The following is an 18,283-nucleotide window of genomic DNA, read 5'->3' as shown; positions in this document are numbered from 1 at the left end:
GCCTACCAATTGTTCCTTTTCACGAAATATATATGCATGCAAAAGCCAATGTTCTCCAAGCCAAAGGAGAAATCCTCCAGTATCTTGAGCTCTATCCAATCACAGTCACATTGTATCGGGTAAGTATGATTAAGTACACCATCCGATGTCTAAGAGAAAAATCCACAAATCCTATCAAACAAATTTTATTTGGCAGATGCCTCTTCTAATAATTGTGAATGAGTTTCATATCAAGTTGGATTGGGACAGCTAGTCTGCAGATAGCAAAATGAAGGAATGTCTTAGTTTTTACATACAGAAATGGTTGTGTAGCTCGACCCCTGACAATAATCGGTCAGCACAGAGTTACATCTTTGTTCTTTTGAATATTCACACAAGATGAGTTTTTTTCACCAAAATTTTAGATGCTTAGTTGCTAATTTGGGAGCTTGCACCGAAACTACAAAGTCCCTCCTTGTTATAATGATCTGCCTCAATCCTTGCATTTAATTAGGGGATTGCTTGACATGGCTTTTCCACATAAATGCACGACAATGGGACTCATAGCTCTCAGTTTAAGCGTCGGAGAAGACATTTCATTTAATAACTGAATATGATTTTCTGGAAAGAGAGTAAAAAGTATTGGAGGTGCCAGGAGCAATTGATCTCAATTTAACAAGCTTCTTCCCCTATTTTAGGCATAATCAACTTTTGCATGTTAGGAGCATTATTCTAACTTTTTGCCTTTGCCATGTTGCTCTAAAACTTCTGTTTTATTAGAGGGCAACATCACTTTTAATGGCCTCTGTGTTGATTCTGTTTCCGAACCACATAAATCCTTGTATTATTGTGTGTTTATTTTCTTCTCGCTTGATCTCCAGAGTGCCAGAGCCTAGTTCCTAACAGAAAAGGGGGTAACGACTCCCACTTGATAATTATTTGCAGCAAATTAATAAGTTTATTAGTTTATATCAATATTATTAACTTTTGTAGCAAATTAATTAATGGATACTTCTACCAAGGCACAGGCCAAGTCATAGTGACCGAGTTTACAATTCGAGTTTTAAAGGCGACTTCCCAACTTCTTAAGAAATAAATGTTCACAATGTTCTTCCCTCGTGATTGTCGGTGTATAACCCTCGAGTTTTCAAGTACCAGTCTGCGAGATGCCACTCAATTTCGTGATTTTTGAGACACGAGATCACAGCCTTTTTTCTCTCTTTTTTTTTTTCCTCAGATTAAGTTAAACCGGTTTCGTGTTTTCATTTTAAAAATTTGATTGGTCGTGTTTGGTTTTGTGAGGAATCAAAGACAGAAGTCAATTAAATTTATCTGTAAATATCCAGTGGAAAGAACCAGCTGGTAACCAGCTTCACTTTATCTTCCCTTGTTTCCATTTGTTGTTCATGAAAGCTGGCTGATGACAACATCTCAGAGACAAAAACAGTACTAAAAGTTGTGAAGAATACGGTGGAAAAACAGAAGCTTGGCCCTTCTCTTTTTCACTGTTTTTCTTCTACTTTACCAAAGTGGAAGAAAAAAAAGAAAAAAAAGTATGTAAAGGTAAATTAATCCTTGATAATGTGAGAAGAAACGTCAGATGATTTACCAAAAATCGGGAAAAAGAGGAAGTCGCGTTGGTAAAACTTCTAAGAGTACCGACTGCGATATTCAATACTTACCACCAGTTTCGATTAATTAAAGGCAAGGAAAGGGGAAAAGGAAGAAGAAACACAAAAAAAGAGAAAAATCAACTACCACCCACCTTCTAAAAAAGGGTATTCGATCTGGTTTGATTTGACACTTCCCTCCCTCACTCTCTCTCTCCCTCCCTCTGAGATTAGGAAAAAAAAGAAAGAAAAAAAAGATAACTCACAGTAACTCAACTTCAAAAATCGAGTTCTGCAGCTCATGATCTGTCTGGTTCTGACTTTGGTAAGAGCCCGAACCCCTGCTCGACTCCTCCGAGCCATTGTTTGGTGAGGGAGAGCACCATGGACTCCTGTTTTGGTGGTTCACTGACAGTCTGCACTGACTTGGGATGCTCCAGGGGAAGAAGAAGGGAGATGGTGGCGAGAAGTTTTGGATGGAGGGTGAGGAGGAAGCTTCTGCTGCTGCCACTGATTGGTCCAGGCCACCCAAGGATAAAGATGGGCCCTTTCGTAGGAGTTGCAGGTCTGACACCTCCTCTTGGCGGAGGGTTTTGGGATTGGTGGAGTTGGTATTTATCATCATCATCAATGGGGAGGAAGGGGGCGATGGAGATGTTGCCTTGAGCAAGGCGTGTGCTTCTGTTGCCTGAGCCGAGTCCACCTGGGAGACTGGCGCCGCTGCTGTCCACCATTAAATAAGCAGAAGTAACAGAAAGCTTTCTTCAATCCATTGCAATACAACAGGAATAGGGAAAAAGAAAGCAAGAAAATTTCAAAAGGTGGACAGAAAGTGGACATGCAATAAATGCTAACTCAGTTTGGTTTAATTCAACTAAGGGTACATGAGAAAAAAATGATAAAAACCAGTATAAAGGAACGGAAAAAGGTGTGATTTGCTTTTGGCGAAGGGTACGCGAAAGAGAGAGAGATGGTCTCAACTCTCATGATTTACAAAACCGGATAAAAACAAATCGAAGAAACAACACAATTAATTAGGCCGTCTGCTGAAATGGGGTTCGCTTGAAAAACAAGAAACTGAAACAATTTATTGTGGACAAGCAAAAGAAGCCAAAACCCATCACAATGCTACTGTTTTATTTCTTTAACCATCAAAACAAGTAAAAGATCGTATATCTCGGTGTCCCACATTTTAGAAACAGTGAACCGATAGATCCAAAGTGGTTCATTAGAAGAGGAGACAATGTTTCCTTTGAAATTGCTTGATTACGAGGCACTGTACAAAACAGCAGCTCCCTTGAAATCACAGTAAACAAAGGGGGGACGACCCATTATTTTGTTATTCTGTTCACTGTGATGTGATGTCAGGGTAAAATAGAAGAAGGTGCAAGCTTCATTCGAGTTACATTAAATGGGTTCTTCTCTTTCTCTTTTTCCGGATTAATGGATGGGGAGACACATGCACCGATGAAAATAAAAGCACCATTTTTCAAGAACAGGAACATATCAAGAGAAAAGGAAGAATAACGAGACAGCCAAACAAAGAGAATAACACACATCCGCGTGCGCAAACAGAAAAACACACACAAGTAATTCTTTTCAGAAGAAACCATACCTGATCTATAGTCCTTCCTACTGGCTTCAGAGGAAGGGTCGTTCACGCTTCTTGTATTGTTCCTGTTGTGCTCAGCCTTCCCCGTAGAGTTACCTGCGTTACTTCCACATGCAACAGGTTGTGGCTTTCTTCTTCTTCTATTGTGATCAGCCAAACGCTTCCTGCAACTCCTCTTCACATCGTCAAATTCTGCCAAAACATGAAACCTGAGAGCAAAGAAAAATTAGAAGTGAAAACTTTGTCTGTTGACCAGGCAAGGAATATGTCAGAAAGAAAAAAAAAAGTCAAGATCAAGAGAAGATCAATGCAAGAGTAAAAAATGAAAAAAGGGAAACCAAGGAACGTTAATAAAAACCATCATCGAAAGAAGCCTAAAGATTTCAAGGAGGCCATGTGGGAGAACTCGGTCAAACTTGCAGAGAATGAGATATTACTATAATTAAAAAAAAAACCAAGAACGAGTCTAAGACCATGGCAGAAGAATGGTGCAGGAAGGGTGTGGGGGGGGTGAGACAGAAATGGTGAGAGAGAGTACCTGCTACATTGCTGGCAGAATCTTTGCTCTATACCTGCCATGATCACCTTAGCTGCCTTGGAGTGGAACTCACACACCTTGTGCCTTCTGTGGTAGTGCTTCGCATGGCTCAGGTCCGCCTTGCACCCTTCTGCCTGGCACCTCGGCGCCTGCTGGTTCAGCCCCTGCAGAAACCCGCCTCCTCGGCTCCACTTGCAGAGCCTACTCACCATGGCCGTCTCATGAGAAGAGAAGTAGGCCCTGTGGCCAAGATTCAGATCCAAGCCCATCCTCCCTTGGAAATTCCCGCCAGGGATCCCGAAACCGGCGAAGCCATTGTCTCCAATGCCGGCCTCCGGCTTGACGAAGTGGCAGAATTCGTCGGGTATCTCGGTTTCGTGCTTGCGGAAGGTGGTGCAGTCGGGGGAGAAGTGGAAGTGTGGTGGTAGCTGGTGAAGGAAGGGAGTGGAGGAGGTAGAACTGGGATGGGCTGAACCGGGGTTCAAGAAGGGAGGGTATAATGGTGTCGCCGGCGTCGGTGGCGGTTGAGGCGGTGGCTGCGTGGTGGTCGTAGCTGGTGGTGGCCTCGTGAACAGCAAAGGGTTGTTGGTTGGTGTCTCCCATTCCAAGTCAGGTCGGAAGTTGGGAAACTGCTTGCCCTCTAGGCCTACAAGAGACATTGATGATGCTCCACCACAATTGCTCATCACGAGAGAGGGAGAGAGCAGAAGAAGAAGAAGAAGAAGAAAAAGAGGAGGAGGAGGAGAAGGAAGCAAGTCAGATCGAATTTGATTGCTGGTATATGTAAAGAAGAGAGAGAGATGTGGTTTTGGAGAAACATATGAAATGGAGATTTACCTTTTTTGTTTATTATAATTTGAATGAATGCTTTAGATGGGAAAAGGTGTGGCACAGGAAGCAAAAAGAAAAATGCTGTGAAAGATGCAGTGGGCCCTTTCTCTTTTTCTCATCCCCAACCTTTTCTCAAAAATATGACTTAAATAAGAGAGTCAGAACAGAAGTGCTGGTTTTTTGTTTTGGTTTTTCATGTAAAACAAAATTCAAAACAAATAACTTGAATTAAGTTCAATCTTATTAAGAGAGAGAGAGAGAGAGAGAAAAATGCAGATAAAATTCCAAATACTCTTAAGTGCTACGAAGCCAAGCATTGGAGCTAAAAAGAACAGTAACAGATCAAATAAGTATGGAAATATATGTAAAAGTGGGGCTGCAGATTATATTGGTTTTGCTTTGGAAAAGTACCTAAAACGCAGCTGGGAAGTCCTAAAGACAAACACCTGAGGAAAAGAATTTTTCATGGTAGAAGAAAGGCATGGGGACTGGTCTGCTTCTCTTTTGGCCTCAAAACATTTGAAACCAAGAAAGCCAGACAACAAGAAGCTGTTTTTTGTTTTACTGGGTTTTCTCAGACAGAAAGAATATGAAACAAACAAAATGCCTTGTTAATTTCCCGCAAAGAAGAACATAAAGTAGGGCGCTTTTGTTTTACGGTTCTTTTTCATTCTCTGTCTTAATTTTTCTGTTGATAAGTCACCAGCAAATGGAATGGAATAATAAGAAGAAGAAGAAGAAAATGCGACGGAATGCTAGAAAAAAGATCAGAAAACTGAACAGAATTACATATATCAAACAAGAAGAATGATACGTCAAAAGAGGAATTAGGCGAGCCAGGTAAAAAATAACTCCAAATATGTCTCTTCTATTTTTTCTCGAACCGCTCTATCTTGTCCTTTCGAGAGAGGGAGAGAGGTCGATCCTTCCATTTTTGTCTTGCAAACAACGTAATGATGATGGTCATAACGAAATTGAGGGACCTTGAAAAGCATGAAGTGGGTGGGACCGGCCATTTTTGACGTAAAATTCAATGCGAGGCCGGAAAATGCCTGCCCCCTTTTGCTATTTCCTGCTGCCTCCTCCCTTCCGCCACCGCTGTCCCAACCCATGATCACACGTCAATTTTCAAAAAAAAAAAAAAAAACTCACCGCTTTCTCGGTCAAATCTTTGGTTAAACATCCTTAACCTGAATTTAGAGGCCGACTTACTTAGTAGTTGAAGCAAAATGAAAACTTTGGAGGCACCCAAATACGACTTAAATGCTAATTCATAAATGGCGTTATTTTTAATCTTTGCATATATATACACTAAAATTAAATAGTAATCATGTATGGCCAGAGTTACCCAGCTTACTCATGAGCATTGTTCGATTTATTACGATGACCAATTGGGAAAATGAACCATTGAGAGACGAACAAGAAAAAAAATGGAAAACAAATCACATTTTTCTCTTTGTTTTGTTTTAACCATCCATCATATAGATTAAACGTCCATCATGATAAATTGAACGGTTTAGATTTTATGTCCCCTCGTGTCCATTAGAGCTTTTTGCTTGGCTAGAAGTCCATCTTCCATGTTGGTAATGCATTCAATAGATGAGACTGCAAACGATAAATAAATAAATAAATAATATATATATATATATATATATATATATATAATACTAACAAAAAGGTGGTCCATGAAACATGAAGGAGTAAACCTGACTAGTTAGTAGTAAAAAGGTAGCAACATGGTCCCCTGAGTTGTTGTTAATAAATTAGGTGAAAGGGGGTACATGGTTTTTCATGAAAACTAACTAGGGCATCGCATCGCAGGCCCTTCTGGCTTATTATTGTGTGGTGTTAACAATTCGAATGATAAAAAAGTTTTTTTTGACCGTCATAAAAGACTGGCTAGGACCATGCAAAACGATCACAAGCTAGATCGAGTCGGTGAAAAAAGGGGTACCGACAATAAATGCGATACCTTCTTCCCTTTGGTAAGTATTGAATGATATGAAATGGATTCCATGATTTTCCATGAATACCAAGTCCCCTCATTCATTCTCTCAACTATGTATTGACCAAGTTTTTTTCTTTTTTGACCGACTTAAGTTGTTAGGAGATAAATGTATAAATGAGATTAATAACGGTGACATGGGCCCTTTGATTAACAAGCGAGTAAAAACATTTTACCCACTGATAGATTGATTGACTATGAATTTTTTTTTTTTTTGACTGTCTTGAATGTCTGAATGCATGCGGAGATGGTGATCCTGGATAAGTGGCAGTGAATGGGAAAACATGGTCCCCTTGTTCAATAATGTGGCCTAATGAAAATACATGTTTGGTTTTTTCGTAAAGGCTGAGAGCGTCCGAGTGGCTTTTGTTTTTGCGTCCAAGTTCCTCCAACAGCCGGGCTTTTGTAATTTCATGAACACTGATCACGTTATCTGTAAAAATCATCGGATCTAATCAGTTGCTAATAAAAGATCGTCTGTTTGGATCTGGGTCACCTGCAGGTTGGATTTGCTAGTCTCCTCACAGACATGTCCCCACCGAAGTAATGTAGCTGGTCGGATCGGCGGACCAGTGAAATCTAGTGGTCGCTTCGATTCGATTTCCGTAGGCTCTATTTTCTCTAAACTGCAAACATAGATACACGGCACTGTAGTTGATGGGTATAACTCTCCCCGCCCCAAGTCCTAAAACAACAGTAAGTTCAAGAATGCATTCAAGATCTCTTTTAATTTAACTGCAGGTGGGCAGAGTTTATAGAAAATTGCCAGTTTAAACTGACATTTACTTGATAGGTTCCCTTTTACCCTCTCATTGCTGAGCAGCAATCATTTCATCGAGATATTTCAAGTAACTTCTAAACGGATATGGTTTCTTTAGAAAATAATGAAACCAAAATTAACGAATTTGGGCTTACACATCTTTCAGTTTTAAGTTGGTTACTCATCGTCTGTTGCTTTTTCGTGTCTTGATGGATCAATAAGAACCGTGCCAATATCAATTATTAATCTTTGAAGTACCGAACTTTAATTTGCTCAATTGAGAAATCCAAACAATCATATGCGCTCTTCTTTCATGCATGGGCAAGAGAGGTCACTCCGAAGCGCCGGTCGTTGTGATTTATATGAATCTCCAATATGTGCATATTCGATTTTAGAGAAACATATCGAAAGCCATAAAATCGATGATATTTCAGAATATTAAACTTAAAAATATATAATAAATAGGAACATGGTCTGGGCTAGGCAGCGGCAGCAGCTCAGAGCTTACTACTGAGAAAGCTCTAAAAACAAGGGTCTACTTCTTTGGGGAAATCAAGAACGCCACAGCAGCACAAGCTCTCTCTCTCTCTCTTGCAGAGCATGGGGTGTGGTGATCAGTGGTGCTCAGTGTGGTGGCAGAGATGCATTGTACGATTCACTTCGATGTGTTGGCTGGTGAGAGAGTGCAGTTTTTTTTTTCTTCTTCCCGACATTTTTCTCTACTTTTTCATCACATTTCTCTCTTTAACCAATTTGAGAGAAGAAAAAGAAAAAAGAAAGGGGGGAACAGGAAAATCCGATCGAATCATTTGCCGGTGAAGGACAAACGAGTCCTTGAATTAAACAGGTCCTTGCCCGCAAGTCACTGAGGGAGGAGTCTCCTCCCTCTGTTTCATCTCAATGGCCGGAGCTAGAGAAAGCACCGCCACCGGCGGAAGCGCCCGTAATTTTCTTTAAACTGGATCGGATTCCTTTCTCAAGGGTAGGGGTGCGCATCGGCGGGTTAGGCGCTAGGGGCCCGGTCTCGGTGTCGGGACTGGCACGTCGTGGCCCGGCCTGAGCTCCGTTTTTAGAATCTAAAACGGTGAAAAATGGGTGGGCCAGGCGCAGAACCATGCCTTCCTGTTGCAGGTCACTTTGAAAACACCAAAAACCTTCTAACGAAATTTTTTGTGAGGAGACAGCAGCAGATGCTTTCGATAAATTTTTTCTGCTGGTGGCTCCGCTGCAATTTTTCTGGCCGCACGACGCCAAAAAAAAAAATGGTTGCCTTCATTCTTAAGGAGCCTACGTGGGGCGTGTGTGTCTATATATAGGATAATGTAATGCATAGCGAAATGTGTCTTGAGACGTTTAGAGTATTTCTTTGTCCAAACTTAGTGGAAGAAAATTTTAAGGATTCTAGATGATTGAATAGTAACTCTGGCTATTAAGAGTAATTCAATTTACTTATAAAAACTACATGATCGGACAATTGAGAGGAAAACAAAAATCAAAAAGTGATATACATATATATTCTCTCCCACTTGAATTGGAGGACTCAAATCTTTTTCAAGCCAGAGTCTCATCTTGCTCAATTGACTGTGCGCATTGGTTTGGTGAAATTGGAGTTTCATCATAGTTTTTGTTTTTTTTTTTCTCATTTATTTGCAATAAAAAACATCGCTTATTTTTTTGTTCAAAAAGTATTTCAAGACTCAGTTTCAAAACTTACACAACATGGTAAACTGATTCTGTTTGAGTGACATGAAATTTAAATATAAATCTTAAAAGGGTATTAGGTAACAAGAATACTTTCGAACACATTACAGAATATTATGTTCCAAATTAAGAACTCAACAGTTCGTTAACCAAGCACCCACTTAAGATTGAAGATGAGTTTGGCTAAACAGGTTTGCTTACCCCAAACTCTTGATTTATTACAAAATTTTAGCTTAGCTTGCATGGGACGTGCGAATGAAGCCTAGGGATTCTTGAATGAGAAAACTTTATCTAGCCACGAAATTCTTGAATGAAGGCAGGCTAGGGACTCCTTTTGCTCGTGAGAAAAAGGAAGTTCCCACTCAGTACTTTTAGACGGATTACTTTTTCATGGAAGAGAAGTTATCCAAGCCATCAAACACCCCGTAAGACGCTCGTTGTAGAGCCACCAACCAACAGACTTTAATTTTACGTGTCGAGCAGCACGTGGACAGCGTCTTTAGCTGCTTCCTTCCGGTGGGGCATTTGTTTTCATTCCATGGTTGATTATGCCTCACGTAACACCGCCCATCCCATGCAATTCAATTATTATGCTTCTACTTAGCATCGTAAGACTTTCATATATGTTCGCTTTCAGCTATCTAAAAGTTGGTCTCGAATAAATAAAACTCTGTAAGTTACATATGCATGACACTCTCGTATATATGTGTGTGTGCCTCCGTTTACTTCTCTAATTGTAGATTGATACTTGTTTATACAAGTATCAATATAATAAATCAATTAGCCAACCCATGCAGTGCCATGAAACCAAACATTCACATAATAGAAGGTTACACAAACTGGCCCCGCTGCCAATTTATGGCTGATTCAAAGATTTAGCCGAATTCATCATGTGTCCATTATAAATTGTATATCTAAAATACATAAAAAAATAAAAAATCAATTGAAAATTACATTCTTAAGCAGTTATTGAATCATAATGATCTGCACCAGCCGATAACATGGCTTATATTTATTTAGTTTTCATGTTTTATAAATTATACCAAAGAAAAAAGTATGCCTACAGAAGATCTGATTACTGATCTCCCACATGTGCATTACGAACAGTATATCTACTTACGATCATCCGACTTATATAGAGCATGAGAGAAAAGAATTAATTTGATTGGCGGTGCTTGTGCTTGTGCCCCGGCGTTATCAAATCAGATCACGTTTTTGTACCTAGGGGACCTCTTGTCTCCAAATTTTGTTATATATTCCCATTTTATCGGTTCTCCCTCTCTCTCTCTCTCTCTCTCCTTTGTTGCATTTTTCTTTCCTCTTTCCCCTCCTCTCCATTGAATATTACAATGCTTTGCAACGGACAGAAACACGTGTTTGATTGGGCAGCACTCAGAAACCAATAATGCGGTGCTTATAATTTTTTCTAAAATTTCAGGTAACACGTGATTTTGGTGATTCATATTCTGGCTTTTCTTTTTTATTGTCTAAAATGTTAGCTTTTTTTTTATTTTCATTTATTTATTCATGCTTCATGTAGCATGGGCCGCGGATTAATTAACATAGGAGACAAACGACATAATTTTTAGAAGGCAGGTTATTGGCATCGCTCGTAGAGGAGATTTTTTGGTTGCTTAAGATGTGGGGAATATATGGACGTAAATCCACAGGCCGAATCTCGAATACCAACTGAGAACGATATCACTTTTGTCTTATTTTGAGACGAACAAGCTAACCTGGCAAGGCCAACAAAATCTTCAACTTAAAGATAGTGAAAGAATAAAAAGAGAGAGAGAGAAATAGTGAAAAATTGGTCCAAGGTAGTCAGATATCCTAGATGAGTTTTTCTCATTGAGTAGGTTCTTTTCCCCTTTCTTTTTGGTTAGGGAAGAAACTTTATTGGTGCTTGGCAGTCGATGCGGAGCCACAAATTTCTTGTCGAGGATCCGCACTCATTCAAAAAAATCCTAAAACATAATAAAAATGATTAATGGGTAATAAAAGTGAAATAATGAAGAGGCATACAGTACATGAATATATATGAATAAATGGGTTTTTGAAAACCACTAATATGAAAATAAGAAAAATAAGTAGCAGTGTATGGGCAAATGGCCACACATGTGGCTTGACTTGTCTGCTAGAACCATAACAATAACACTCAGATGCTACCCAAAGAATTCGGACCAGCATACGGCCTTTTACTGAACGCTTGCTCAACCAGCTATGCTAAACTCCTTGGTTGGGTGCTGTTTGAAGGGTTGGCAGCTGCTTGTTATTAATAAAATTGACTTGTATTATACTTATAGTGCTAAAATCCCCTTGAGGTGCACGTACAACTCCTGATGTGAGATTAAAAGTGATTAGATTCTGAACTAGCATGACTTGGGTTCAGCTTTAAACAGTCTGATGCAAATCCAAATTCATTTTTGAATGTTTAATTAGTCAGAATTTGTGACTTAATACAAGAAGCGCAAACCCGCTATTTATGGGTCGGGTAGCAGCATGAACATGATACGTGTCTTTTCTACCAAACGACCCTTTAGATCCCTAGTTTATTTTGGTGAACGACCTGCATGGGAAACTAATCCCTCACCCATGTGTAGGGACTTGTTTCTCAGATAGGGCAGGCGAACACGATCTACTTTCGTTTTTGGTGTTTAAACATCCATCCTCAAGTTTTAATCCAGATGTTCCAACTTATAATACTGATGCAATTTGAGACCTTGATTCACAAAACAATCTACCCACTGAGATTTCAAACTACAATCTTCAGAAAAAAAAAAAGGGGACATGATCAGAAAGTAAAGGAAACTCAAGGAAATTTAAAGAACTCAAATTGAGTTAAATCTGCACTGCCCTTTTTGCAGTGCATAACCCGGCTATTTTAAAGATTAACAAAACATTAAAAAATGGCGAGATAATCTCAAGATTGTCTTTCTTAGGTTCTACACTTAATTATTCTACAAGAAATATACGTATTCATCGGGAATGATTTTGGCGATTGACTTTGTCTGGACCAAAGATGGAGAGAAAAAGAAAAGTGAGAACAATTTATTCATTTAATACCAGTTCACATATATATTTTTTTCATTGTTCTCTCAGACATCCAATGCAAATAAAATCAACAACTTAGTCTAATAGGTTCGTCATGTAAGGGGTTCATTAGGCAACACTTCTAAACAAAATATATATCTGTATCGTTTTTTCTTGAGATCCACACGGACATGCTTCTTCATCATGCTCGGTCTGGTTTCTGGGCGTATTATCTTGAGCTCAGCGCTTGAACAGCCCGAGCTGGGTTTCCAATGCATCTTGCTTGTACCCTACTAAAAATGCTCACTTATGTAAGTCTGATCATACTAAAGCGCGTCCGGAAGCAGTTGGTACCACAATAGTTGGGGAATCCACCATGTTTTTCTTTAGTGCTCCCTTCTTCGACTGAAAACGAGCTCTATTATCTTCACCTGTAAGAACTCCTGCATCAACAGCTACCGTACTGATCGTCCAATATTTCTCGAGAAGCCGAAAGGGAAGCACAGTGATCAGTCTTTGCTGTTTATGGGGAGGAAGCTTGTCTTTTCTACTGACTGCACTATGACAACTACCGGGGACTGCATTTGATGGAGATTCAGACCCAAGTTCAAGATTTTCAAAATCTTTCCAAGAATATCCCACTCTGTAAGACAAGGGGAACATTGCCGCTGACCCTTGTAACAAGTTTTCTTTCATGATTTCGATTAGTTTTTTTGTTTTTTTTGTTTTTTTTTTTGTCGCTGTAGGTCTTCGGCAGATGGAATAAAATTAATTCTTATGGTGATTACCTTTGAAACGCTACATATGTGTGTAGATGTCCACATATATCACGGAAGTTAGAATCACAAACGAAAGAATTTGCAAGAATAGGTACCATGAGTTACAACAATTTTGAGAACAAGGCCGGTTGAAGAAGGAATCGTGGCAGAAAATAACGCAAGTAAATTATGGTTTCTTCACTGTCTAACTCTTTTTTTTTCTCTCCCTCAACCACATAGGTAAGGACATTTGCAGAGCTGAACGTGAGTCAAGTGCATTGAGAGCACTTCAGACCCAGTAAAGAGTGCTCGAAGAACACAGTTCACCTCCCTCCTTGCTGCCCCAACCGGGAGAATCTAAGAACTCTGATATTTGTATCTGCCCAATGCAGGACACGAGCCTTCTTTTCCAATCATTGTTGTCCTTTTCTTCAGAAAAGAAAAACCCTTCAAGGACTAGACCTTGAAACGGCAAAGAGGAATGCTAGATTCGTTGGACCTTCCGATGGATCTATCTTTCTGTCCAGAATTTTAGCCTCACACTATGATCGTTCATCAGCACTCAATTGCCTCATTTCTAAAAAGTCTTTCCTGAAAGCCAGCTCGGTTTCAAATCGAAAATGAGCGAGATCTTATCACGTTAACTCCTCGGGTATAGCCACCAGACAAGGCCAACTGGGTCGTAGGTGTCACTGCCAAAGCAGCAAGACATATTGAGTTCACTAAGTCTCCGGAACACGTCTTCGATTGTCCACGACAACACATTTAGCTAGGCAGCAGCACAGCCAACCCACATGATAGTGAGTTGCTGTGTATGAACATATCTGGGAAGAACCTTTTCATATGGATAGCGTTGAGTTCTGGTTTGTAAGACGCCGAGTCCCACACAGGATTTGTCATCGTCATCATCAAGATATCTCTCACACAGTGTGGCTGGCGTTCGTTTCTCAGTTCGCTGGACCACCATCCCCGAACCATGTGAAATATCCAGATCTATATTAATGTGAAGGATTTGTTGTCGATAATGTCATTCAAATGGGTCTGATCAGAAATTTGCTCCATGGGAAAACTTGTAACGATGGTGGCGATTAATATAGAGCGGTATCAACGAATTTCACGAACCAATCAGTCCAAGGGATTAGAAGATTAGCACTGCCAACAGTGTTGTATCTTAGAGTAACCTTTTGCTACTTATTGTTCTATTAATTGCTGCAGATTACAGTAAAACTCTGTTTCCAACTGCTGTAATTCTCATCCTTCCTAGCTTTAGAAATTGTGCGAATTGGGGAATTTAATCATGCTAAATGAATAAGTAGGAAGAGATTGATTGTGTTTCTGTTGAAAAAGTTTCTGTCAGAACAAATGCAGGAAGCTTGTACGGATTATCTGGATTTCATCTCTCTTGTTGCATGTGCTTACAGCTCGTTTATGGGGACCGGTTAGAGCCGCCAAACTGAAAGGTGTCAGAGTTAGATGGTGGATCGAAGGAAGAAAGATAAGAGAGCACAAATGGAAAGTGACAATGAATGTATATCGTTTGACCCAAAATCCTACATCCACAAGACAAAATCACTTCCCTTTTTTGCATCATTACAGTTCAAGCCGGCCCGAATAAATATTTATACAAGTTAAAGCGTCAGTATTGGGAAATAATCTACAAATTAATAGATTGAAATGAACTTTGAAGATGGAGCGAAGTATTATTTATCTCACAAATCCATATTGATTCTCTTCATGCGTTTTAGATACAAAACGGTTAAGACATGAAAGAATTTTCCAAAAATTAGGCAACTAGAGTTCTCCATTGAGGGATAATCATGGCAGAGCAAAAGATGTCCTTATATCAAAAAAGAATTTGGAGGGCGTTTGATGTTGATAGAACGCAACCACACGCCTTGAAAAATTTAGAATTCTCTCGACCATTCGCTGAGGGTGCAATACTTCCCTCATTTTGAGGTGAACGGGTTTGAAAAAGACATGGTTGTACGGTGAAAATTTCGCCCTATCTGATTGGGAGAATGGATAATCCTCAAAAAAGGGTGAACTTTCTGCCTATATAAAAGTGTTTCTTCCTTCAGGGATGGCCTCAACGATTTTCATGTCATCGAGAACGGAAAAGAAAGGTGATTAACTACTATAAAGGCTTCAACACCTGGACAAGTGATAACTTCAATCCCAACCGAGTACGAACAATCATTTGCAGATATTTCCTGTCCTGATTTTCTCATTTCACGGGCTAAAAAAATTGATAATTTGCTTGCCTTTTTTGTGATGATGAAACTCCTCTCCCGTCGCTCCATCCCTAGCTGTTCTACCTGTCCCTCGGTATAAATCCCTGAAGGCCCTTCCTTTGACTACCAACAAAGTTAATCGATTGCTCAACTGTAACAGAGGCCTCAAGCTGTTGTATTGAACTTAATTTAGACCCTATCGAGATAACTTAAGCCAAAACCACCTAATCAGGCGGAGAGGATTACACCTCTAATGCAATAAAACTTAAACTTGTGTGCAATCTTTAAATATTGTTAGCATTTGAAAGCGCTCGTATGTTCAACCATCTGCTATCTAACCGGAACTGTAGAAAGTTGTGATTATATATCTTACTGATTTATGCAACCATGAAGAAGATAAGCCGCAGTGCTTCCGCACTTGCAGTCTTCCACACAGACTTGTTCTAAGTGAGGAAACTCCAGTTTGGATAAGGAACTGTCACGGCATTGTCAATTGATTTTCCCAACCTAAAGGAAAAAGGACAGCGGAGTTTCTTAGAGGAAGGGTCTTACCATATGTATACGCAGAATTACAGACAAGAAGAAATTAATGACACTCAAAATTCATAAATGATAGTGGCTCATAGGCAGGGATGTGAAGCGTCCTGCAGCTCTAGGCAGTGTCTCTTCTTTGATAGCAGGAAGAAAGATGTCTTTTGCTGAGGCGGGAGCATCTAATTCACAGAATGGGAGGTCTGGGAGGGACATGCAAGATGTATGATGTTTAATAAGTGCAGAAAACTGCAAGTATTCACTCTTCTTTTCTCTAGGTTTAGATTTAGAGCAACTTGGAACAAGGAAGGAACAATAAAACTTCAATGTGGTAGGCTAAATTTAAGAGGTATATGGAATTTGCTGTTGCAGAAAAACTTGGATGTGAATTTAGACAAATGGCTATTACCAACATCAAGAAGGAATTATTTTAGTAAAGAATATTACAATTTCCCATTGACCATTTTCTTCGCAGAGTTTAGATGACTTCTAAAAACAAGGTCAGTTGCATGCACAACTGAAAAAATATTACTAAGAGAGATGAAAGCGGAGAATTTCTAACTGCACATTGGCCAACAGCCGATATAAAAGAGGATAGAAGAACACAACCTTGTGAACACTTGAAAATAGATTTCCTTTTTTTTCCTTTTCCTTTACATAGTTTCATAGTGCATCCAACCCATCCAATTTGGCTTAAGCACTACACTTGTTTTACAGAAACAGAAAACAAACACTACAGCAGAAAGAGAGAGGGAGGGGGAGAGAAAGCAATTCGAAATCGCTAGAACATGAAGTACCCATTGATGTGGCAGCATGTTTCACTCGCTTGTCTGCATCACGATGGAGCACTGACTAGACAACCAAGAATGTTCACTTGCATTCTGAGGCATGCCACATAGCTCTCCACTTCGCAGAAGAGTTCATCCATACCCATCAGGTTTCCACCAGGAATGAGGCCCCTCAAGGCGTTCAGAAGACAACCAAACTCCTCCTCCCTCCTGCAGAACTCGCTCCTCCTCTTCACTTGCAGAACACTCTTGGTCCTCCTCCTTCTGAAGGCCTTATTCCTTGGCTTCCATGAACTCAGTGCCCCAGTATTGCACAAGGACTCATGATGGCCAGAGTTCCGAACGAGTCCAAGACTGCCCAAAGGCCTCGGACAATTTGGCAGCCATGAAAAGCCCTGTATCATCTGACTTTGCTGCAGTCCTTGAAATGGTCTCCAACTCATCCTTTTCTCAAGCCTGCATTTCAGGGCATGGCGCCACCGGTATCTACCCCTTGTTGATATAACAAGGGCCATGTCCACCTCAAGCCTCACAACTTTGATCCATTGTTCTCCATTTGAGCTTTCTTCACAAGTTCTCTCATTGTTCAGCCTCATCAAAGCAGGCAACAGATAGCTCACGTATCTGTAAAAGAAACCATTGCTGATCTGCAGGTCTTCCATCAGCGGATACAAGGAAACGGGAAAAAAAAATTGATATACGATGAGATGGGGAGACTCTTGTCGCCTTTGTGTACAGTTCCTCTCATCCATCATCAAGACACTATTATATACCGCGCGCGAGAGAGATTATCTCTCTATCTCTCTTGCCAATTAATATAAATTTAATAAGATCTCAGGTTTCCAGGCAGGCAGAAGACCTGGATACTTGAGAGTCAGCACTGAGGTCACTCGAGGTTCAAAAGCTAGTCCGTGATTGTAGGCCAAGAAATTTCATTGCATGATGGACTGATTTTGATGTCTCCGTCGGGCTGCTCTTAATCTGAGAGATCGAACCATATTCTTCCATCGTTTCAGATCTGTCCAAGAACATATCCTGCTAGCCAATTAGTAATTCAAATTGACAATAATTATTTTGGGTTCCAGTTATTCAGGAAATTGGACTAACTGTGATAATATCAATTGTTCTAAAAGAAGCATAACAAATAAATGTAGTTTTTTTGGGTTTTTTTCAGATATTTTGGTGTCACTATTGGCAGCATTAAAAGCTCAAGTTATGAGTTTTATAGATAAAACCAGGAATTGGGAAGTTGCTTTTCTCTATTTTCCATAATCTGCCAGGAGTTTTTGTCCAGACTCGATGACTTTTTGATACATGAGGGTCAATAATAATATTTTTTTTTTAATGGCAGTATAGAATTCTGAAATGATGTGCTCGTACCATTTGTCAAAAGTCAAAAAAAAGCATGTGGCTTCGTAAAATAATTAGTTAAAATTGTTGCTGACCTTTAATCTAGGCAAGGCTTGTGCCCTATATTGAATGAAAGACCAAACTGTATCAATGGGTCAAAAGGAAAAAGAAAACTAGCAACGTGCATTAATGTTTTAGCTGTTTTGCTAGTGATCTTCATTTCCAAAGTACAAATTGCAAAAAAAAAAAGGTTAAAATGATACAAATACTGTTTGGCTTTTGAATTGTTGAAGATACATATAAGAATACTTGTAGGAAACCACACTATTTCCTGGATTTGTACTTCCATAGAAAAAAGAAAAAGAAGGAACTTTTCTGTTCTGATGATATGATTTTTCTTTTCTTGTTTCGTAATTGCTGGAAACGGCAGAGATTAAAAACTTTTCGGAATACCAAGTACATGCTAGTTCATGTTCTGGGCAATTTTCGAATTTGCTTGTTTAAACTTAGGGGCTATAGGCTTGAAAGAAGAATATGTAGGGAATAGTGGTGAGCA

At 39.7% G+C, this 18,283-nt stretch overlaps 2 protein-coding genes across 3 annotated transcripts; both read right to left on the bottom strand.

Annotated features, from left to right (window-relative positions):
* Positions 1-1,297: 1,297 nt before the first annotated feature.
* On the bottom strand, positions 1,298-4,562 carry LOC116249903 (squamosa promoter-binding-like protein 8). 2 transcript variants are annotated; one of them, XM_031623213.2, is made up of 3 exons: positions 3,740-4,562; positions 3,205-3,410; positions 1,298-2,309 (listed from the first exon to the last, which is right to left on the bottom strand). In XM_031623213.2, the coding sequence occupies exons 1-3, from the start codon at positions 4,423-4,425 to the stop codon at positions 1,852-1,854; spliced, it is 1,350 nt and encodes a 449-aa protein (XP_031479073.1). In that variant the 5' UTR covers positions 4,426-4,562; the 3' UTR covers positions 1,298-1,851. The 2 variants fall into 2 exon arrangements, with proteins under 2 accessions (XP_031479073.1, XP_031479072.1); XM_031623212.2 differs by having other exon boundaries at positions 1,298-2,312; positions 3,740-4,560.
* An 11,610-nt stretch (positions 4,563-16,172) lies between these two features.
* Positions 16,173-17,314, bottom strand: LOC116251072 (uncharacterized). Its single transcript, XM_031625143.2, has one exon. It carries the CDS (start codon positions 17,130-17,132, stop codon positions 16,425-16,427), a length of 708 nt encoding a protein of 235 aa, XP_031481003.1. The 5' UTR covers positions 17,133-17,314; the 3' UTR covers positions 16,173-16,424.
* Between the last annotated feature and the right edge of the window lie 969 nt (positions 17,315-18,283).

Source organism: Nymphaea colorata, chromosome 3, assembly GCF_008831285.2.
Source record: "Nymphaea colorata isolate Beijing-Zhang1983 chromosome 3, ASM883128v2, whole genome shotgun sequence".
NCBI lineage: Eukaryota > Viridiplantae > Streptophyta > Magnoliopsida > Nymphaeales > Nymphaeaceae > Nymphaea > Nymphaea colorata.
This window is presented reverse-complemented; position numbering and strand designations above follow the sequence as displayed.

Bases quoted from the DNA above. Each gene is read 5' to 3' on its own strand.
- LOC116249903 (XM_031623212.2), bottom strand. From the start codon at position 4,425: ATGAGCAATTGTGGTGGAGCATCATCAATGTCTCTTGTAGGCCTAGAG. The intron at 3,411-3,739 runs GTACTCTCTCTC...CTTTGCTCTCAG, and splicing joins TTCTGCCAGCAATGTAGCAG to GTTTCATGTTTTGGCAGAAT. The intron at 2,313-3,204 runs GTATGGTTTCTT...AATGGTGGACAG, and splicing joins TAGGAAGGACTATAGATCAG to CAGCGGCGCCAGTCTCCCAG.
- LOC116251072 (XM_031625143.2), bottom strand. From the start codon at position 17,132: ATGATGGATGAGAGGAACTGTACACAAAGGCGACAAGAGTCTCCCCAT.